Source organism: Eleutherodactylus coqui, chromosome 6 (genome assembly GCF_035609145.1).
Source record: "Eleutherodactylus coqui strain aEleCoq1 chromosome 6, aEleCoq1.hap1, whole genome shotgun sequence".
Lineage (NCBI taxonomy): Eukaryota > Metazoa > Chordata > Amphibia > Anura > Eleutherodactylidae > Eleutherodactylus > Eleutherodactylus coqui.
The window spans coordinates 7,937,121-7,960,945 of NC_089842.1; the positions used below are offsets into that span (position 1 = coordinate 7,937,121).

The window sequence follows — 23,825 nt, forward strand, 5'->3', positions numbered from 1 at the left end:
GTGTGGGCGGTATATAGTGTGTATACTGATGTGTGGGCCGTATATAGTGTGTATACTGATGTGTGGGCCGTATATAGTGTGTATACTGATGTGTGGGCCGTATATAGTGTGTATACTGATGTGTGGGCCGTATATAGTGTGTATACTGATGTGTGGGCCGTATATAGTGTGTATACTGATGTGTGGGCGGTATATAGTGTGTATACTGTTGTGTGTATACTGATGTGTGTGCGGTATATAGTGTGTATACTGATGTGTGGGCGGTATATAGTGTGTATACTGATGTGTGGGCGGTATATAGTGTGTATACTGATGTGTGGGCGGTATATAGTGTGTATACTGGTGTGTGGGCGGTATATAGTGTGTATACTGGTGTGTGGGCGGTATATAGTGTGTATACTGGTGTGTGGGCGGTATATAGTGTGTATACTGGTGTGTGGGCGGTATATAGTGTGTATACTGATGTGTGGGCGGTATATAGTGTGTATACTGATGTGTGGGCGGTATATAGCGTGTATACTGATGTGCGGGCGGTATATAGCGTGTATACTGATGTGCGGGCGGTACATAGTGTGTATACTGATGTGTGTGCGGTATATAGCGTGTATACTGATGTGTGTGCGGTATATAGCGTGTATACTGACGGCTGCGGGCGGTATATAGTGTGTATACTGATGTGTGGGCGGTATATAGTGTGTATACTGATGTGTGGGCGGTATATAGTGTGTATACTGACGGCTGTGGGCGGTATATAGTGTGTATACTGATGTGTGGGCGGTATATAGTGTGTATACTGATGTGTGGGCGGTATATAGCGTGTATACTGATGTGTGGGCGGTATATAGCGTGTATACTGATGTGTGGGCGGTATATAGTGTGTATACTGATGTGTGGGCGGTATATAGTGTGTATACTGATGTGTGGGCGGTATATAGTGTGTATACTGATGTGTGGGCGGTATATAGTGTGTATACTGATGTGTGGGCGGTATATAGTGTGTATACTGATGTGTGGGCGGTATATAGTGTGTATACTGATGTGTGGGCGGTATATAGTGTGTATACTGATGTGTGGGCGGTATATAGTGTGTATACTGGTGTGTGGGCGGTATATAGTGTGTATACTGGTGTGTGGGCGGTATATAGTGTGTATACTGGTGTGTGGGCGGTATATAGCGTGTATACTGGTGTGTGGGCGGTATATAGTGTGTATACTGATGTGTGGGCGGTATATAGTGTGTATACTGATGTGTGGGCGGTATATAGTGTGTATACTGATGTGTGGGCGGTATATAGTGTGTATACTGACGGCTGTGGGCGGTATATAGTGTGTATACTGATGTGTGGGCGGTATATAATGTGTATACTGATGTGTGGGCGGTATATAGCGTGTATACTGATGTGTGGGCGGTATATAGCGTGTATACTGATGTGTGGGCGGTATATAGCGTGTATACTGATGTGTGGGCGGTATATAGCGTGTATACTGATGTGCGGGCGGTATATAGTGTGTATACTGATGTGTGTGCGGTGTATACTGACGGCTGCGGGCGGTATATAGTGTGTATACTGATGTGTGGGCGGTATATAGTGTGTATACTGACGGTTGTGGGCCGTATATAGCGTGTATACTGCTGTGTGGGCGGTATATAGTGTGTATACTGATGTGTGGGCCGTATATAGTGTGTATACTGATGTGTGGGCCGTATATAGTGTGTATAGTGATGTGTGGGCGGTATATAGTGTGTATACTGATGTGTGTGAGGTATATAGCGTGTATACTGATGTGTGGGCCGTATATAGTGTGTATACTGATGTGTGTGCGGTATATAGTGTGTATACTGATGTGTGGGCCGTATATAGTGTGTATACTGATGTGTGGGCGGTATATAGTGTGTATACTGATGTGTGGGCGGTATATAGTGTGTATACTGATGTGTGGGCGGTATATAGTGTGTATGCTGATGGCTGCGGGCCGTATATAGTGTGTATACTGATGTGTGGGCGGTATATAGCGTGTATACTGATGTGTGTGAGGTATATAGCGTGTATACTGATGTGTGGGCCGTATATAGTGTGTATACTGATGTGTGTGAGGTATATAGCGTGTATACTGATGTGTGGGCCGTATATAGTGTGTATACTGATGTGTGGGCCGTATATAGTGTGTATACTGATGTGTGTGCGGTACATAGTGTGTATACTGATGTGTGGGCGGTATATAGTGTGTATACTGATGTGTGGGCGGTATATAGTGTGTATACTGATGTGTGGGCGGTATATAGTGTGTATACTGATGTGTGGGCGGTATATAGTGTGTATACTGATGTGTGGGCGGTATATAGTGTGTATACTGATGTGTGTATACTGATGTGTGTGCGGTATATAGTGTGTATACTGATGTGTGGGCGGTATATAGTGTGTATACTGATGTGTGGGCGGTATATAGTGTGTATACTGATGTGTGGGCGGTATATAGTGTGTATACTGATGTGTGGGCGGTATATAGTGTGTATACTGGTGTGTGGGCGGTATATAGTGTGTATACTGGTGTGTGGGCGGTATATAGTGTGTATACTGATGTGTGGGCGGTATATAGCGTGTATACTGATGTGTGGGCGGTATATAGCGTGTATACTGATGTGCGGGCGGTACATAGTGTGTATACTGATGTGTGTGCGGTATATAGCGTGTATACTGATGTGTGTGCGGTATATAGCGTGTATACTGACGGCTGCGGGCGGTATATAGTGTGTATACTGATGTGTGGGCGGTATATAGTGTGTATACTGATGTGTGGGCGGTATATAGTGTGTATACTGACGGCTGTGGGCGGTATATAGTGTGTATACTGATGTGTGGGCGGTATATAGTGTGTATACTGGTGTGTGGGCGGTATATAGTGTGTATACTGATGTGTGGGCGGTATATAGTGTGTATACTGATGTCCGGGCGGTATATAGTGTGTATACTGATGTGTGGGCGGTATATAGCGTGTATACTGACGGGTGTGGGCGGTATATAGTGTGTATACTGACGGCTGTGGGCGGTATATAGCGTGTATACTGATGTGCGGGCGGTATATAGTGTGTATACTGATGTGTGTGCGGTATATAGTGTGTATACTGATGTGTGGGCCGTATATGGTGTGTATACTGATGTGTGTGCGGTATATAGCGTGTATACTGATGTGTGTGAGGTATATAGTGTGTATGCTGATGGCTGCGGGCCGTATATAGTGTGTATACTGATGTGTGGGCGGTATATAGCGTGTATACTGATGTGTGTGAGGTATATAGCGTGTATACTGATGTGTGGGCCGTATATAGTGTGTATACTGATGTGTGTGCGGTATATAGTGTGTATACTGATGTGTTGGCGGTATATAGTGTGTATACTGATGTGTTGGCGGTATATAGTGTGTATACTGATGTGTGGGCGGTATATAGTGTGTATACTGATGTGTGGGCGGTATATAGTGTGTATACTGATGTGTGGGCGGTATATAGTGTGTATGCTGATGGCTGCGGGCCGTATATAGTGTGTATACTGATGTGTGGGCGGTATATAGTGTGTATACTGATGTGTGTGAGGTATATAGCGTGTATACTGATGTGTGGGCCGTATATAGTGTGTATACTGATGTGTGGGCCGTATATAGTGTGTATACTGATGTGTGGGCCGTATATAGTGTGTATACTGATGTGTGGGCCGTATATAGTGTGTATACTGATGTGTGGGCCGTATATAGTGTGTATACTGACGGTTGTGGGCCGTATATAGCGTGTATACTGCTGTGTGGGCCGTATATAGCGTGTATACTGCTGTGTGGGCGGTATATAGTGTGTATACTGATGTGTGGGCCGTATATAGTGTGTATACTGATGTGTGGGCCGTATATAGTGTGTATACTGATGTGTGGGCCGTATATAGTGTGTATACTGATGTGTGGGCCGTATATAGTGTGTATACTGATGTGTGGGCCGTATATAGTGTGTATACTCATGTGTGTGCGGTATATAGTGTGTATACTCATGTGTGTGCGGTATATAGTGTGTATACTCATGTGTGTGCGGTATATAGTGTGTATACTGATGTGTGTGCGGTATATAGTGTGTATACTGATGTGTGTGCGGTATATAGTGTGTATACTGATGTGTGTGCGGTATATAGTGTGTATACTGATGTGTGGGCGGTATATAGTGTGTATACTGATGTGTGGGCGGTATATAGTGTGTATACTGACGGGTGTGGGCGGTATATAGCGTGTATACTGATATGTGGGCGGTATATAGTGTGTATACTGACGGTTGTGGGCCGTATATAGCGTGTATACTGATGTGTGGGCGGTATATAGCGTGTATACTGATGTGTGGGCGGTATATAGCGTGTATACTGATGTGTGGGCCGTATATAGCGTGTATACTGACGGCTGTGGGCCGTATATAGCGTGTATACTGACGGCTGTGGGCCGTATATAGTGTGTATACTGACGGCTGTGGGCCGTATATAGTGTGTATACTGACGGCTGTGGGCCGTATATAGTGTGTATACTGACGGCTGTGGGCCGTATATAGTGTGTATACTGACGGCTGTGGGCCGTATATAGTGTGTATACTGACGGCTGTGGGCGGTATATAGCGTGTGTATACTGACGGGTGTGGGCGGTATATAGCGTGTGTATGCTGACGGCTGCGGGCGGTATATAGCGTGTGTATGCTGACGGCTGCGGGCGGTATATAGCGTGTATTCTGACGGCTGCGGGCGGTATATAGCGTGTATTCTGACGGCTGCGGGCGGTATATAGCGTGTGTGCTGACGGGTGCTGGCGGTATATAGCGTGTGTGCTGACGGCTGCGGGCGGTATATAGCGTGTATTCTGACGGCTGCGGGCGGTATATAGCGTGTGTGCTGACAGGTGCGAGCGGTATATAGCTTGTGTGCTGACGGCTGCGGGCGGTATATAGCGTGTGTGCTGACGGCTGCGGGCGGTATATAGCGTGTGTGCTGACGGCTGCGGGCGGTATATAGCGTGTGTGCTGACGGCTGCGGGCGGTATATAGCGTGTGTGCTGACGGCTGCGGGCGGTATATAGCTTGTGTGCTGACGGCGGTATATAGCGTGTGTGCTGACGGCTGCGGGCGGTTAATAGCTTGTGTGCTGACGGCTGTGGGCGGTATATAGCTTGTGTGCTGACGGCTGCGGGCGGTATATAGCGTGTATACTGACAAGGACATTGCGGATGTTTCTTGAAACGCATCCGTAATACATCCGTGGTTTTATACGCTCGTCTGACGCCAGCTGAGCGGATCAGGATTTGGACACATCAGTGTTTCCCTTTACTGCTTCACTACGGGGGCCGGAATAGTGAAACCGCCAGATGATCCATCCCATGGGAGAACCGCATGGTGCTGTAGGGGCCAACTGCCGCCTTTTCCTGCATTTTGCACAGTGTTTCACTTTTTTGCGCACCTGCCATAGACTTCTACTGTAGTCAGGCTGCACAAAACACAGAAGGCTGGAGCCGCTCCGCTCCTCAGAATGACCCACTGAGATCAATTGGGGCCGATTCTCTGCTTAACGCACGCAGACTTTGTGGGCGCTAAAAGCGCACAAATACGACCGTGTGACGTCCCCTCTTAATGGTGTTCCCCCATGCCTCCCCCCCTTGTACCTCCTGTATCCCCCCACCCCCCATTGACTTCAGACTGATTCTATATCCCATATAATTGTTGCATTGTCTGTTCTCGCTGCGGAATAAGTTGGCGCCATACAAATAAGGATGATGGTTATTATAACTTGGCACAACCCCTTTAATGATGCAACAAGTTAATGGCCGTTCACTCATGTCGTTTCTTATGTTCCTGCATTAATCCGTGTCAATCAGCCGTAATACTGAACAACAACAACTACTTTACTGTCTTATAGAAATGCCACCAAAATCGAAAGCAAAGTCACAACAGAAGAAGAAAGTGAAGAAGCCGAAGGCTGGGCCAGGTACTGCGCGGCTCCCGTGTGAATGACTGGAGTCCACGTATGTCTGTGTAGGTCGTCATGTCTGGGTGTGTTGAGCAAACCGAGATATCGTTAATTAAATACTTAGCTCTGAAGGAAGCGCTCGTCATGTCTTAGAACACGGAGAAGCGGTTGTTAAGGAGGCTTCTAATAGACTCCTCAGCACTGAAACTGCGACACCCAGAAGGAAAAGTCATGGAGTTCAGGCCGGGTTAATGATCTGCAGATGATGCAAAAATGGAAACAATATATCAAAAACCTCTCAATCTATTGAGTATCTATTATGAGCGACACAGGCAGGAGTGCAGGCACTTACATGCCTCGGCGTGCTGTCAGGGAGGTAATTAATGGTTGTCTTAGGAATGTTCTGCCATGCAGAATGCACCTGATGATGCGCTCCTCGCAGCTCCCTTTGCAGATGCCAACCAATGACGCCCCATATGTGCTGGCGGGGAGACCACTGCGGAGGCGCTGTGGGCTCTTGTAGGCCGCGCAGGCTGCGCACAGTTGTATCAGCAGCATGCTTTCTGGCGGCGGCGTGTTGAAAAACCGTTCCTGGGACACTTCGGTGAAACGGCCGTACTGCTAGTACCTCGACCAAATCGCCATAGCACTGAGCTGTTATTGTATCTGGACTGGAGGCTCCGGCTACTGTACATTATACCACTCCACACCATAATCCTGGGAGTAGGACTGGTGTGACGTTCCCTCTTCATGGTGTTGCCCACATGGCCTCCAGACCAATGTCCGGCTATCACAGTGTCTGAGACAACAGCGGGGCTCCTTGCTGAAGAGGACGGACCTCCATTCCAGCCTCCATTGTCATCTTGCTCTACACCATGATAGCCTTTGAGAGGGAGGAGTGAAGTCAATGTGACGTCTGGCTCGTAGCCCAGTATCATGCAAGCGTCTTCTGATGGTTTGTGTAGACCCTGGTTGACGCCCCAGGTGAGCGCCTTCTGATGGTTTGTGTAGACCCTGGTTGACGCCCCAGGTGAGCGCCTGCTGATGGTTTGTGTAGACCCTGGTTGACGCCCCAGGTGAGTGCCTGCTGATGGTTTGTGTAGACCCTGGTTGACGCCCCAGGTGAGCGCCTTCTGATGGTTTGTGTAGACCCTGGTGGACGCCCCAGGTGAGCGCCTGCTGATGGTTTGTGTAGACCCTGGTTGGCGCCCCAGGTGAGCGCCTGTTGATGGTTTGTGTAGACCCTGGTTGACGCCCCAGGTGAGCGCCTGTTGATGGTTTGTGTAGACCCTGGTTGACGCCCCAGGTGAGCGCCTGCTGATGGTTTGTGTAGACCCTGGTTGGCGCCCCAGGTGTCCATTTTTGCTTGCAATATTGAATGGTTCATGATGCGCCATTGTTCTAATCTGACAATCCGCCCGTGCCGAGGTTTCCACCTTGGGCACCACTTGTTGTCAGTCACCCAACCACTGGGACGCACAACCTTAAACAGTGCTGACATCCCGGCTTATGTGGGCAGCGATCTGCCGGAGGGATAAACCAAAGTCTCTCCGTTCATGGATTCTGTGCCTCTAAGGTCACAACAAGTGGCGATAACCGGCACATCGACAAACGGGACGCTGCGCAGGTCCGAAAGCTCGCAGTAACATCATGTATGTTTGTTGGCCATTACAAGGTATCATATCCACAAGATCACTTGGTTTCTCTCACTGAGAACAATCACACTTTTACAACATACACGCTGCAGCAAAAACGACATCACTTCATTCTGTGGATCGGTATGATGACAACGAGACCAAATCCATTTATTTTGTTGGTTTTGCTGTACTATTTATTTATTTATTTTTTTTAAATAAAATCTTTAATAATCTATATTTTCTGTCCCCATCTTCTGACTTCGTCTTTTCCTGGCTGGTGCGGCGCGAGGCTCGTGTTTTGTGGGATAATCTGTGGTTTCTATTGTCACTATTTAGGAGTGCATGCAACTTTTTGATCGCTTTTTACTACATTTTTCTTAGGTTTGGCCCCGTGTCGCCAGTAGAGCGAAGTGTGACTTTTCTCAGGAAGAGAAACCAAGTCATCCTGTAGATATGAGAGCTTGTAATGGCTACAAACATACATGATGTTACTGCGAGCCTTCAGGGATCTGCTCAGGATCTTATCTTAGAGTGACCAAAAAGCCCCACCATTCTTGTGTTGTGGATTTATTTTATCTGACAATATTCACAGTTTTTTATTAGATTTCTTTTTTTTTATTTTTAATTTAAGACAAGGGGAGGTTTACATTTAATATTCATTTTTTTTTTTTTTTTTTTAAATAAAGCATTTTTTCACTTATTTTTTAGTCCCCATGGAGACTAGAACTTGCCGTTGTTTGAGTGCTGGTACAGTCTAATGCAATACCATAGTATTTCATTCTAGTATATTCTGACAGGTAGTCTATCGATACGTGCCGCAGGCACACTTTGCTAAGCAATTCGTTGCAGCCTTGGGGGTCTTCAGAAGGCCCTGGGCCGCTGCGACAACCAAATAGCACAACATGAGCAGTGATCGTGGGTATTGTGGCTGGTTGTCAGCTGTTAAAGATAGCAAATACCCGCCGTGCATGGAGTGTCGGGTCTGTATATAGGGGAAAAAGAAAACAATCAGTGTCCATGGGCGAGGCGGGGAGAGAACTGTCAGTTCTCTGTTGTCAGCCTCTCTGACAGATGGGCTCACCGCCGAGGATCGCGGCATGCCGCCCGCAAGAGGAGAATCGCTATAGTTCTCCGCTCGTGGACAGAGGGCTGTGCTTTTCATAGCAACACTATGGAAAGCATGCGCTGCGTAACCGGGGCCAGATTATCGCTGCAGGTAACGCAATGCAAGATCGTTCGTGGTCAGGAGCCCTTAGGGATTATTTCCACGTAGCTGTAGGGTTGGGCCCCCAGAATCAATCCCACTGCTGGGCCCCAGACTCCCAGTCGGACGCTGGAGAGAACATAAATTAATGATTGTTTAGCTGAACATGTAGGTGCAGAAGCAGAGTTCTCACCCAATTCGTGATCTGAAGCGTATTCAGGTGTGTTTGGCACCACTAATAGGGTGGTCAGTATAGAGTTGGTCACCAACAAGAATTTGTTTTTCTCTAATGCTGCAAAGAAAGCCTTCCCGAAATTTTGTGGTAAGAAACCTCAATCTACAGGGCATATATATATATACACTTTTTTCAGCTTTCTCTCTGGATTGGCTCAGCACCCTATTTTTACGGAAGGTTCAGGCGTTTACGGACTTTTGGCATTGCGGTCGGGTCATACCTGCTACTTGTGTGATGTAAGACGTCTCTGCTCTCTTCTCTTAGGTTCGGTGGAAGAACAGTTTCGTAAAGCAACTCTTGAGGTAGATATTTTACAAGACCACCTCGGTAAGTCTCCGTGGACTCCTCAGCTCTCGCGCTTCCTTCATCACCTTCCTATATGCTGATGCTTTGTGCAGATAAAGGGTATCTTGGCTGTGCGGATCCCTTGTCGCCGGGTACAAGGAGGCCATCTTCACGCGGGGCGGGTGTGCCATGGATTCTGAGGCATTTTACAGAAGCAGCAATGTGGACGAGGTCTTCCAAATCCTGTCCAGGCGCTGCGGAAATCCTCTGCACTAAATCATTGTGGAAACTGACTAGTGGTGCGGAACTTTAAATCTGCAGCGTCTCCATTCTTACAGCGGATCTAGAGCCGAAAACTTGCTGATTTTTGCCATAGACTTCACTGGAGAAGCCGAAGTGCGCTCACAGATCCACAACACTCGCCCCAGACTTTACCCACGGAAACCTCCAGATTTCCTGCGTAACAAATGCCCCCCATGTGAACGTGCCCTAAGGGCTCATTGTTGGATTATTTTCCATTTTAGGGTATACCCTTCCTGACTCGCATCATAGGCCCCTCACTAGCCAAGCCAGAAGCCTACTGCACACTGATGAGGGGCGAATACTCCGAAACAGCTGCCTGTAGGGTTATTCTGGCGTTGGTCACAATTCCCAGTCATTGGTATAAGGCTTAATTTACAATGTCTGACACTGACTTGCAGGAATGCTGCCTTCCAGTAGGTGGCGCTGCAGAGGGATTGCCTCATCTTCCCACTAGGCTATATGTAATCACATTCCTCTAGATCCGCCAGGGTAAGGCTCTGTTCACATCTCATTTAGAACCTCCTGTATGTTGGAAGGCTGTCCCAATATTCCATTAACAGAAGGCGGTCCTATATGACTGTCTGGGCATACGCTGGGATATGGCGCCCGCAGAGTCTCATTGAGGTATTCCCCTATTATCTTAATGCAGAGGCGTAGTCGCATGTCCCAGGCTGGCGGAGATCAGTAACGCAGGGGGTAGGTGGAGCCCATCGGATACATTGTATACAATAAGAGTAATATGGTCATTGTGTTTCCTTTGTTGCAGTTTCTGGGGGTTTTCACCCTCTAGGCCTCATGCTCACGGCCGCAGTGTTGCTCCATTTTCTATGGTGCTGAGACGGTTCAGTACTTCTATATGCCTCCAATTTCATACACCGCTACAAATTGATGTTTTTTTTCTGTTGGAATCCATATGAATCGGATAGCATTTGCCCCATCTTACCTTCGTGGCAGCCATACGGCAGCCGAGCCTTGTGCAGCGACAGCCGCTGTCCTGCCTGGTACAAAGTCATCATTACCTAATGCGCCACCTTCTGGTCAGATAGCGGTAATCATTTATAGGACAGTCTTTCATATTCTGCCATATCCAACGTGTTTGTTGTCTACAACATGAAGCATTACAGAGCCAAGTGACCCGGCAGGCGCAGCAGCGCAAGCAAGAACTGCGAGGCAAACTGCAAGGGCTGCAAGAAGATATACAGGATGAACGAGACGAGAAGCAGGCCCTATATAGCGGTAAGCACTGGGGAGCACCAGACAGTCTGTGGTCGGAAGGGCAGTCGGCCAGTTCAGCACTTCTGCTTATAAAGCCTGATTGACATGATAAAAGCATGTCTGTATTATGGAAGTGTCAGCTGCCTTTACACGGTGCGACTGCTGGGCGCATTAGTCCCCGACAGCCCCACCAGCGACTATCGATGCTGTGCCATACACAAAAGCGATAGTTGTCCAAGTGAATGGAGGCAGAGTGGTCGGCGATCGCTTCATGCAGAGACCACGATCGCCGCGTGCCGCCATACAGAGACCTCCATTCACAGCAAACAGAAGTCACTCAAAGATTAACCCCTTAGTGACCAGCCCATAGTGTTTTTACGTCCTGCCTAAGTGAGCTTTAATCCTCAGGGTTGCAAAAACATGTTCGCTCTGGGAATCAAAGTCGTGGGGGCTGTGGACGTGACAGCTCCCTGCTGTCAGCTGCTGGAGGCAGCCCACAGCCTGGAGCTGTCATGGGGGGCCGCAGGGAGCGCCCCCAGTCACATGATCGCTGTTATCCAATAACGGTGATCACATGACAGTAAATAAAAAGTCAAGAAAAGTTAGTTTCTCAAATGTGCATCCAGAATAAAGTAAGTAGATGGAAATATATACGCTGTGTTTGCATAGATTTGACATATTGAAAATGTGGAAAAATGAAAATTTTCAGAATCTTCCCAATTTTGGTACTTTTAATAAATAGACACAAATTCTGTCAGTCTGTTTTCACCACCTAAATGAAATACAAAATGTGGCGAAAAAAACAATATCAGAATCACTGGGATCTGCAGAACCTTTACGGAGTTATTCAATGTTAAAAAAAAAAGCCCGACTCTGTGTGAGATTTTCCGCTCAGCGCTCTGTCAGCGGGCGCCTGTACACGGGCGAATATTACCAGAGATAATCGCCCCGTGAAAAGGCACCTTTTACAGTTTACTTCTAGAGATGAGCGAGTAGTACCTTAGCTGAGTATCTCCCCGCTCGTCTCTAAAGATTCGGGGGGAGAGCGGGGAGGAACGGAGGGGAGATCTCCTCGCCGCAACTCACCTGTCAGCTGCGCCGGCCCCCGAATCTTTAGAGACGAGCGGGGAGATACTCGGCTAAGGCACTACTCGCTCATCTCTAGTTACTTCCAGAATAGATGCTTCGTTCGGTGAGTGCTGAAGTCATGAACCTCTATGGCCCGTGCTGTCTCCTGTCCCTCAAGGTTTTCTCCCGGATTACATCTGAATATTATCTGTCCTGCAGCATCTTGTGGGGATCTGATGATGATGATGACGACGACCAACGACCGGAGACACAAAGTGACGCTTTATTGTGCAAAAATGGCAACATAGTAGTAGCTGGTGTAGATTTCTTCTTTTGGAGCTAGGGCGACTCAAGAGGTGCCTCTTAATATAGCAGGCACTTTCCTGATGGCAGGACTACATATTAAGAGCCGTGTAAGAAGCCGTCGTCTTAGTAGATCAGCCCTAATGTGTTCTACAATGCTGACCCATTATACAGACCGGTAGCCACACGCGTGCCGCCACACAGGGACCGCGACCGCATAATCACCGCGTGCCGCCACACAGGGACCGCGGGCGCATAATCGCCGCGTGCCGCCATTACAGGGACCATGAGCGCCTCATCGCGCTTGCCGCCATTACAGGGACCGCGAGCGCCTCATCGCGCTTGCCGCCATTACAGGGACCGACCGCACGCGTGCGTCGCCATACAGTTGTTGTGTTATAATATGACTTGTGATGTTCACAGAATCTTACAGTGTTTGTTCTCTAGAGATGACGCGGCAGCACCGGGATCTGAAGCAGCAGAGCTCGGCGCGTATACGGGACCTGGAGGGAGAGGTGGCAGGACTAAAGCTTCAGCTGAGTGAGTATTCAGAAAGCCTGGGACTATGGAAAGCTGAAAAAAAGACAGTGAAGTTCAGCTTATTGGGGGTGCCGACACTCTGGAGATGAAATCGCGTGAGTGATACAAGAGTGAGTGAAAATGCAGAATTATGAAGCTGATGATTTTCAATGGTTTCCTTCACATTTGCAATGCATGAAAAACAATTGCGTCACGGCGTATCTTTCTGCGTTTGTTTTTTTTTTTTTACTCCCATTGTCTCTGCGGAGCCTCCTCCTTTTTATCACAAAGCACCAACTTGCGAATTTTGGGTGATGTGATACGGTTTTAACAATAGAACGTCCTATTGACGGGCGCAAGAAAAAATCACAAGCGGCAGCGGTTTGGGTTTGGTTTTATTTATTTTTTGCTAGAAAAAGCAGCGCTGACGCTCAAAGACCGCAGGAAAAAAGACGGGATTTTGCTGCCATTTTCTCACCGCAAAATCGCGATCGCCATCGTAAAGGAGCCCCAACCCCCAATGTTGATCCAGAGGAAGACAAAAATCTCCCCATGAGGTAAAAGTCAGTTTGCTTCATTTTAGGGAAAACCATTCCTTCCTGACTCCAAATCTGGCAATCCGAATAATAGCTCAATGTGTCAGCTGTGACTACATACATTGTATCCATATATACATTGTATCCATATATACATTGTATCCACCGTTGTCAATAGGAGGAATTGTAAAGACAGACATTTGGCACATACCTGTTTTGTGCAAAAATAATCTCTTCCTCTTTACGCTGCGCATGGCAAATTTTTGGAAAGTGCGCAGCGCTTAGTAGGAGTGGCCTAAGCGCCCGCAGCCTGTCAAACTTCCTAGAATTTACACTGCAAAGTGGCATAAATTGCATTATAGATCTACGTCAGCTATGAGCTGTTAAACGGTTTTCCTTGCCATTACTGAAGCTCGCTGGGTTTCAGTGGAAGGCCTTCTGCGTAGTAAACCGTATCTGTGCCATTACCGTACTCTCTGTATTCAGCCAGTCGGCATTCACGCATAAAACATTGTTGCTAATTCCCTGTAGGAGAACCCAGATTTAAAAATTGAATGAAACTCCGTCTGCAGTACCAACCCGGGCCTCTGCACAATGTACGGAGCTGCAGCTAGAAATGGGACAACCCCTTTAAGTAGTTGTCGGCTCTTGGCTATTCAGGTATGTGCCGCCCATGAAAGACACACACACACACACTTGCTGTTGGCTACCCAGATTCACGGCACCCTGAGATTGCCTTCAGCTTACAGTGGCCCATTTTGCTGCAGGATCCTGTTCACTTCTCTAAGATTCACAAGTGATTTGTTGTCCGTCACGTAATCTCTTCCACCTTAACTGTTTAATCTTTCTGCTCTTTTAAAATAGGCAATTCCCAGCATGCCTTTCAGTTGCTCAAAGATGAATCGCACCGCATTACAGAGGAGAAGGAGGCAGAGATTGAAGAGTTAAAGAATCAAGTAGAAAGCATGGAGACGGAATATGAGCAGATCCTCCATGTAAGCTTTATGTGATAGCTGAGCATTGCAGAGCGCCTCTTGCTGCTGTCACATTGAACAACATATGGGGCGCTTGTATCCAATTAGAAAAACTGACATCACTGCTCACAGCAGCCAATCACAGCGCACTTGTCATTCCTTAATACGGCTATGGGACATAAAAGCTACACTGTGATTGGTTGCAGTGTTTCCATTTGACTGTTTTTGATTAATGAGGGCCTTCATCTTCATTCTGTGCTGCGGTCCCAATCTGCATAGTAGCTGCTGACAGCGAGACGGGGTTACAAGGCCACTTCTGGTGCAGCATTACCGAAGGGGAATGTATAACAGTGAAGCGAACCTGTCATGGGATGAAGTCATCCGGACCGTCTGCATCTGCGGCCGGCCGATATACACTACATTAAGAGAGGAAAATCTGGTGAATGAGCGCACAAATCAAACGTTTGTGCGCCCGTTCATATGGCCTGGTGAGGCCGGCGCAAATGTGCCGCGCTAACCAGGCCTTCACCCATTTCCCCTCCCTTCCAATCGCAGGCTCACCTGTCGTTCCTCCCTGCTCGTTCTGTACAATGTGAGGTGGCAGGACGGGGGTGGATCTAAGCACCAGTCCGCCCCACCACCTACCATTGGCTATGGACAAGGGCAGGGAGAGGGCGGGCACCTGGCTCCGCTCCATCCTGCCCCTAGTCCATAGCCGTCAATGGGAGGATGCGAGGCGGAGCGGTGCTTAGCTCCGCCCCCTCCCATTGCACAGAGCGGGGGAGGAACGACAGGTGAGCCTGCACGGGGGGAGGAGAACAGAGGGAGGAAGTTTAGCAGCCACGCTGCTAAATTCTCTCCACCTACGGCCACTGCCATGGGCTCCCATAAGACCCCATGCAGCGGCCGATGTATTTCCGGCCCAAAAGATAGTTTCAGGACTATCTTTTGGGCCCGACATAAAAACACCCGGCGCTATATTGTTTTGGTTGGCCGTTTTTACGTCTCAGAAATGGCCAATGTGATCTGATGGATTGGAATCTAATGCATCAGTTCACAGTGCAAACGGCCGGCCGATATGCGCTCATGTGAAAGAAGCCTTAGGCCGGCCGTTTGCGGACGGCGCAAAATACCACCATGGGAGCCGCGCCGGGGAGCACTTTGTCATTGCGATTTTCCACGATGAACCTATCTTAATGATGGGCTCATTGCTGAGAATCGTGCTATGCCGTGATTTTTAGACGCAAGTGGAAAATCGCAAGCGAATTTCTGCTCGTGTACCTCGGGCTGTGCTTTCCACAGTTCTCCTATGGAAAGCATTCACTGCGTTGCCAACGTGCGGATTATCGCCATGGGTAACACAGTGAAATGTCGCCCGTGGACATGAGGCCTTAGGGTGCCTTCACACTTGCGATCGCGATATCGCTGTCTTTTTTTCTGACGCGACTGTCAATAGGACTTTCTAATGTTAAAAAGCACATCGCACAAAAATCACAAACATTGGAAAGTCCTGTTGACATTTGTGTTAAAAAAACGCAGCGATATTGCGATCGCAAGTGTGAAGGCGCCCTTAATGCGTGACATCAGGCTGCGAATCAAGTCCAACATCAGCCACCGCCCACTTGACACATTAACGGTGCTGGGAGCCGGACCCAAATAGCCCATCTGGGTGAAGAGAGGAGGTGATGAAAGAACTGAAGGAGGATGGTCAGCGAGGCTGCAGTGGTAGAGCCGCGCAGCCGGCCCTGCGGACTGCATCCAGCGACTGGTCCTGTTTAGGTGAACGTCACACGGCTAGTGTGATATCGGGCTGTGATTGACGACCTGGTATCACACTTGCTGACGTGAAAGTCCCGAGGAAAACAGCCTCGCATCACTTCGGTGGCTGTCACAGCTGTGGCAGAGGATCTCAGACTTCTCCCATTGCTTTCATTGGAGCCGGCGCTGCTGCCTTAATGGAGCCGGCGCTGCGAGATCACACAGCCAGATACAACATCCAGCGATTCGTTTCTCACAGCGCAGTGCTATGCCGGGAAAACATTGCTCATTTATATGATTGGCGCTCATGTTCCTGCAACGCACAAATCTCACACGATTTTCTCGCCCGTGTTTAGACGCCTCCTTAAAGGTTAAAAATAAAGGAGTTGTGAAAAGGACTCTGTTTCCAGAGAAGAGTCCGGTCAGACAGCGTCTCTCCTCTGAAGAGTGCTTCCATGAACCCCGTGGCTACTCTGATTGGAGGAGAGAAGCTGACTGACGGCCGCCTTTCTGACGCGTTTTGCATACTCTTATCTCATAAGGACTGTTACTTAAAACGCCACGGCACGCGGGCATATAACCGCCACGGCACGCAGGCATATAACCGCCGCGGCACGCAGGCAGCGTCGCTGTAAAGATGGCTCTTGTTTAAAAAATATTACTTAAAAAAATCTAAATGGGTAAAACGTGTTTGAGAGCCGTGGATGCAGATCCTGAGCCCCACGTGATCCGATCATGTTGTGTAAAAGCTTATCTTGTGTATCCCCAGTCCTCCCTGGATCGGATCCTGTCTAATCTCGCTCTGGCCGGACAGCGGTGGGCGAAGGAGGCTTTAACCGTCCATCAGCAATACAAGCACATGCTTCAAGACTGCGGCCTGAACCCTCTGGACATCTGAGGCCGAAGGCTTGGTGGGGTCGGAGGCTCCTGGGTGCAACGACCAAGTATATCAGAGCTACAATCTGCTGTCGGTCCATTGGAGATTAATGCTTGCGGATTCAATGCCACAATCTGCGCGGTTTTAGTGCCCCGTTACGTCCGCGGGGAATCTGCATTGCCAGTAGAAAACGGACGCCTCAACAATTCCTGCTGTGGTTTCTGCTCGCTGGTTCGCCCCTTTGAATGGGGTTAAAAATCTGCTGCAGAAACAGGAGGGTCGGCTTTGGATTTTGACCACGTATTATGCACCAGATTTTGCTATATAAATGCAGGCGTCCTGATTGGTGGGCGCAGTACGGGTACAAAATAAACTGCCCGGGCATCAATCTTGTGCTGCTGGTTCGGTTTACATTGGCTTGCTTTGTGCACCCAGTTTTATCATCATTCTATCACTAAACTGGTTAATAATAGAAGCGTCTGGGCGCTCGTACATCCTGCCGTACTTCACTGTAATAGCGGGCAGCACCTGGGCTTAACTGGTAATAAGTGCCACCCAGCAATCAGCATTCATCCATGTGTGATTAGACCGGATGCCTTAGGGCTCTTTCAGAAGGGCGTAGGTAATTTTCGGTCGGCCCTGTCACAGCCACAGTGTGACAGAAAATCCCGTGAACGGGCACATAAATACCCCTATTGTGCGCCCGCTCAGACAGCGGGTATATGCCAAGCCTGGGATGCGGGCGGAGGGAGACAGTTTAGCTCTGCTAACAGGAATCCATCCATCTGAACTGATGCATTGTAAACCAATGCATCAGATGGGCAGCGTATATCAGCCCGTGGGCGGCCAAAGTACGCTCCTGTGACTGAAGCCTTAATCTCATTTTTTGAGCTACTTTAATGATCAAGATTGCACAACTAGAAATTCCCTAAAAATTGTCTCCCCGCTGGCAGTCTGGCTGCATTCACCGCTGGGGACCTGATTGCTGTGCCGCGGAGACACTACATACCTGCCAGGCCCTCTAGTGGTGAACACAACCAGGCTGCGCTCCATCCAGTCAATCTGAGGAAGGGTCTGCACCCCCGAAACGTGTGCTGGTTTGGATAAATAAAAAGCTCAGCCCAGCTTCTGTCTTTTCACTGTGCAACACTCTAATACGCTTTTTATCCATCAAATCCTCATAGTGTTCAAGATCTCTGCTTGCTGTAATTCACTGGGACACTGCAATGGTCAAATCCAGGCATTGAAATCTGACCTGTTATGTGATGACGGCGCTCGGTGGGATCCCTGACAGCAATTACAGCGGCGTCTGTCCTGGAACAAGATGAGCGCTTGTCAAGCGTCACATGGCCGGAGTAAATTATGTGTAAACTATGACTCACAGCAAGCAGAGGTCCTGAAATCAGTGAGAAACTGATGGACAGCTTTACTTGTGCAATACATACATGGCATTACGCGGTGGGAAATTAACCCGTTAACATACGGCCGCAGCTCAGAGCCACGAGGCGACCTCCAGCGTTTAGCGTCGTTAACCCCTTCCCTCTGTGCCACCCAGCAATCAGCATTAATCCATATGTGATTTTTCTTTTTCCTCCCCATGTTAAAATCAGAGCTCTTGTATTTTTCCCGGTGCCAAAGCTACAGGAGTTCTTAGTGGGACGAGTTATCTCCTTCCGTAGTACCATAAAACGTATCATATAATTTACTGAAAAACCTTTACAAGTTTCTAGTGGGGAGAAATAGAAAAATGCAATTGCGCCATTTTTGGGGGTATGGCTTCTACGAGGTTCATGGTGCAGTAACAATGACAAGTTATCATTATTTGGGTTAGTATGATAACTGCAATACCCATTATCAAAAATAGCGCAGTTCTTGTATTGCATATATGATTTTTTTCCTGCTGGCGTTCGCCGTGCAGCATTAATAATGGGATCTTTTACACTGGACTTTGAGGACCTAGATTTTTTAAAGTTTTTTAATGTGATGAGCAGAAAAGTTAAAGGCATTTAATTAAAAAAAAACTTTTTTCTCATTTTTTTTTTTTTTCTTTAGTCCCCATAGGGTATCATACGATCAGCAATCTCGAGGCGATCATTCATGGCAACCCTTGGGGGCCTTCAGAAGGCCCCAGGCTGCCATTACAACTGAGCGACACTTTGCCATCTCATTGCAGGGATTTAAAGAGTTAACCGCTTTGATCGACATGAAAGCTGACGGTCGCCGGCAGCTGCTGTCTGTAGACATCTAACGCTCGCTATGTATGGAATGGGCTCAGCTCCTTAACCCGCGCCATTCACAGACACCTGACGTGTGCCATCATAAGTGGTGCGTGGCAGGAGAGGGTCCACTACTCCTAATACTCGGCCCCCCGGCTGCACTGCCTTATAGATACATCTTCATATCTAGTAAATATTTTTCACTGTAGCAAGTATAGTCCAAGTATATTCGAGGAGCCCGGTCACTGTTTGGACCTTAAATGTAACTTTTTTAATAGGTTTTAAAATAAAGCAAAAACCTACCAGACGCACCGAGTACATAAACTCATATAGCAGTGGTATAAAATAGTTTTTAATCAATCCTATTCAATAGTGCCACCAAGGAGTATCCTGGGTGTGATGCAATTTTAATTACCCCCAGAGGCATAAGGGAGTTTTGAAGTAGTATTTACCATCAGGAGAGGTATGTCGTCTGTGTGATATCAGTCACAGAAGATCCTAAAGATTACAGGAGTGACCGGCGGTTCTGTCACAACTTAAATAATTAATTCTAGCTGGTTAAGTAGGTCTATTATGGGCCGACGCATTTCGCTCCGCGTTGGAGCTCCTCAGGGACCTGTATGCTCAATAGATATGCCTCACTGAATATTGTTGGTATCACTTCCCCGTGTTATATCCTTTAGGTAGTAAGTGGTAGCGCAGAGTGCAGATATCACATTGTACTGAACACAAAACTAGAAGCTGACTGTAGAATATCAACCGCTGTTAGATTCTACTCTGTCAGCAGGCGTATCTGTTCAGTCACCCATTACTTATCGCCTGGATTAATTTTAATAAATTACCTAAATCCCTTGCTTCAGGGGACAACCTGTCTGAGTTATGTTGCACTAGTAAGCTCCTTGATAGATTACTGACTGCTCTCTTTATTATTGCATTATCTCCCCATATATTAACATCCATATATTTTCTCAATGTCAGCTGCTAGTAATAGATGATAGATATATTGCTTGATAATCAAAGTTTTCGCAGCCACTTGATTTTGTAGTGGCAATGAATAGCAGCAGTACAAAATAAAAAGAAAGAAGGAAGGGATAGAGAACAGTAGGCCCAGCTGCCTCGATGGTAGGCATTTGGTATCAATGAGTCTGGTCGAAGGAGCTCACTTAAATAAGGGAACGCCCTACGGGGTGTGTGTTGGGAAGCTCCAATCAGCATCCGTTCTATATCTGATGTCAGAAGCGTTGCCAAGGTAACCCACAAGCCATATATAACTTTAGATACTGACAATCATGAACAGTATTCATCATGGTGATCATCTGAAGGGATCCAACACTATCCAATAGTCAGCACAATGACCGCTGATCATCTTGTGAGTCTAATATTGTTTAATACTTAAAGGGGTTGTCCCGCGGCAGCAAGTGGGTCTATACACTTCTGTATGGCCATAATAATGCACTTTGTAATGTACATTGTGCATTAATTATGAGCCATACAGAAGTTATAAAAAGTTTTTTACTTACCTGCTCCGTTGCTGGCGTCCTCGTTCCCATGGAGCCGACTAATTTTCGCCCTCCGATGGCCAAATTAGCCGCGCTTGCGCAGTCCGGGTCTTCTGCTCTCTTCAATGGAGCCGCTCGTGCAGAATGCCGGCTCCGTGTAGCTCCGCCCCGTCACGTGCCGATTCCAGCCAATCAGGAGGCTGGAATCGGCAATGGACCGCACAGAAGAGCTGCGGTCCACGGAGGAAGAGGATCCCGGCGGCCATCTTCACCGGTAAGTATAGAAGTCACCGGAGCGCGGGGATTAAGGTAAGCGCTCCGGTAAGCTTTCTTTAGGTCCCTGCATCGGGGTTGTCTCGCGCCGAACGGTGGGGGGGTTGAAAAAAAAAAAACCCGTTTCGGCGCGGGACAACCCCTTTAATGTCCTTCTGAGACAGCTAAACTCCTCCCACGGTTGATGTGACACGCTGCTTCTGTTAGCTGAGCGTGTCATTGTTTCAATAATGGCTCATTACTGTGCCCCCCGTTGGTGTAGTCATCACGTTCACGCATGCACCATGTCATCATCACATAAGTGACGTCACCGCGTTCACACATGTGCGTTCGCTGACGACGACACCGCATTCGCGCAGGCGCTTCAAGGTCTAATTCATCTCACGATGGACATGTGCAGATATCCTTCTACCAACAATAGCCGGGATCTAAGTGCATGCGCCTGACGATGTGCTGCATTAATCATTATACATATCTGTTGCGGTAAATATGCTCAACATACTCAATGGTATAAAGGAATGATAATGTCATTATCCGAGCGGAGGGTTGATAAATATGTTGATCAGCATCATAGGGCATTATAGTACTAAATGCCAGGTGAGTATTCTTCACCTATATCGACACCCCTTCTGTGTATCAATGGCGCATATATATAAGGCCCACGTGGTATACACAAGAATGGTAAGTATCAGTCAACTGAGAATTAATAAGTATGTTAATTCATATAAAATACCGTCCTGCTAAGTCAACCAAGTGAAGATCAGAAGGCCTCACAGGAGTGGTTGGAGGATAGTCAAAGGGGATTTTGTAATACATCCATCAGAGGATCCCATTAGATACCATAATGTGACCTGCTAGTATATGTACGGCTTATGGATACACGATAATCCCAGACATTCGCTGGGGGAAGTACGGACTGACAGTCTCTCTAGCTCAAATAAAAGAGCTCAACGACAGATTTTCGTTTAATCCGGTTGGATTAATTGAGTTGAATCTATATATCCAACTAGTCTCTTTTTGCAGGAGTCTTTTATCGACATTTCCTCTTCGGCCGAAGGTGCGGACAGTTTCTATGCTTTGAAATCTAATTTGGTTTACATCTCCCTGATGTCGCTCCCACATATGATTGGCAATGGGGGTATTTTCCTTTCGTCTTATGGTGCCAATATGTCCCAAGATGCGACGGCGAAACTGTTGCACAGTTTTGCCTATATAATTCAATGGGCAGCTGCACGTTGCAACATATATAACATTGCAGCTTCTGCAGTTGATAAATTCCCGATTCTCGTATGTTTTAGATGTTGATACACATTTGAAGGAGGAACTTTTCCATACAAAAGGACAAGCCATGCAGTTGGAGCGCGGGTCCAACTGCATGGCTTGTCTGTAGCAACTGTGTTCTGCTTTGTCTTGAGGAGAACTCTTGTACGAAGCTTACGATTTCTTCTGGATAACCTCGATCACTAAACCGTTTGGCCAATTTTTCACTTTCTATCTTGAATTCCTCATCTGAGGAACAATTACGGCGTATCCTCAGGAATTGGCCTTTTGGTATTGACTTTTTAAGGAACATGGATGGAAACCCTCCCAGGCCAGGAGTAAATTAGTAGCCGTTGTTTTCCTGAACAGAGTAGTGGCTAATGTACCATCTTCCTGTTTTGAATTTTGAGGTCCAAGAAAGAGATTGAAATTTCATCACATACACAGGTTAATCTCAGGTTTAGATCATTATGATTCAAATGATTGATGATTCCCAATTGCCGGACCACAATAAGAGGATGTCGTCGATAAAACGTATCCAAATGACGATAAATTGGGACCACTGAGAGTAAACATCAGTGAAGACATGGTGTTCCTCCCACCAGCCCAGGTACAGGTTGGTATAGGATGGGGCACAGGGCACCCCCATCGCTGTACCCCTTAGCTGGTGGAAGTACTGACCATTGAAGAGGAAATAATTGTGGGTGAGTATGTATGTAAGTAGTTCCATCACAAAAGGATTATGTTTAGACAGGTGTAATCCTGTTTGCTTCAAGAAATGCTCCACTGCTCGTAAACCCCCTTGATGGGGTATAGAACTGTAAAGAGACTCTACATCAAGTGAGACTAATAGTGTGTCTGACTCAACACAGATTCCATCAATCTGTCGTAGGGTATCCATAGTGTCCTCTATATGGGAAGGAAGAGAGGAAACAAACGGACGTAGCATTTGATCCACATATGTACTGATCTGGCTTATGTTATCAATTCCCGATACGATCGGTCGACCTCGTAACGGGTTAGTACCCTTGTGGATCTTGGGTAATGTATAGAAAGTAGCAATCTTAGGGTGTTTTGGGGTCAAGAATTCAAGTTCAGATGTTCCAATTACATTTTGCTCTCGTGCTTTATTCAGAATGGATTTGAGTTCTTTTAGGAAATTATTTGTTGGATCAATTGATAATGTGTAACACGTATCTGTATCTTTGAGCAGATCCATACAAACTTCAATATAGTCATCTCGGTCCACAAGGACCACATCCCCCCCCCCCCCCCCCCTTCCTTGTCAGAAGGTTTAAACACTACTCTAGTGTCTTGTTCCAAATTCCGCAACGCCATTAGTTCTTCATGGGACATATTCTGAAATCTCCCAAGATTCTTGCTATCTAGATTCTTTATCTCTTGTCTAGAAGGGGACATGCTGTGGAAGGTGGGTTATTTGCATTTTTAAGTCTTAGTGAAGTAAAAGGTCCTTCACCTGCAGTACGTAACCCTTCATTTTCCAGATCTTGTAAGTCATTATGGATCTGCATGTCCTCAATGTTAAGTCCAAGCTCAGACGCTTTTGTCCTTTCCAATTGGGCAAAATATTCTTTCCATCTTAGTTTGCCTGTGAAGAGGGAGATGTCCTTCGCCCAGGTGAAGCAATCGAATCTCGCCGCCGGAACGAAGGATAGCCCCCTCTC

The 23,825-nt window shown here is 47.3% G+C and overlaps 1 protein-coding gene across 1 annotated transcript in view; it reads left to right on the forward strand.

The window, feature by feature from the left end:
- The window catches only part of DRC12 (dynein regulatory complex subunit 12 homolog), a 117,159-nt gene extending 99,874 nt beyond the window's left edge, over positions 1 to 17,285 (forward strand). Inside the window, exons 7-12 of the mRNA XM_066606115.1 lie at positions 5,928 to 5,996; positions 9,319 to 9,381; positions 10,759 to 10,878; positions 12,676 to 12,768; positions 14,148 to 14,278; positions 16,785 to 17,285. Coding sequence (XP_066462212.1) covers positions 5,928 to 5,996; positions 9,319 to 9,381; positions 10,759 to 10,878; positions 12,676 to 12,768; positions 14,148 to 14,278; positions 16,785 to 16,913 — 605 coding nt within the window. The 3' untranslated portion in view covers positions 16,914 to 17,285. The remainder of the gene's footprint in view (positions 1 to 5,927; positions 5,997 to 9,318; positions 9,382 to 10,758; positions 10,879 to 12,675; positions 12,769 to 14,147; positions 14,279 to 16,784) is intronic.
- Positions 17,286 to 23,825: the final 6,540 nt, after the last annotated feature.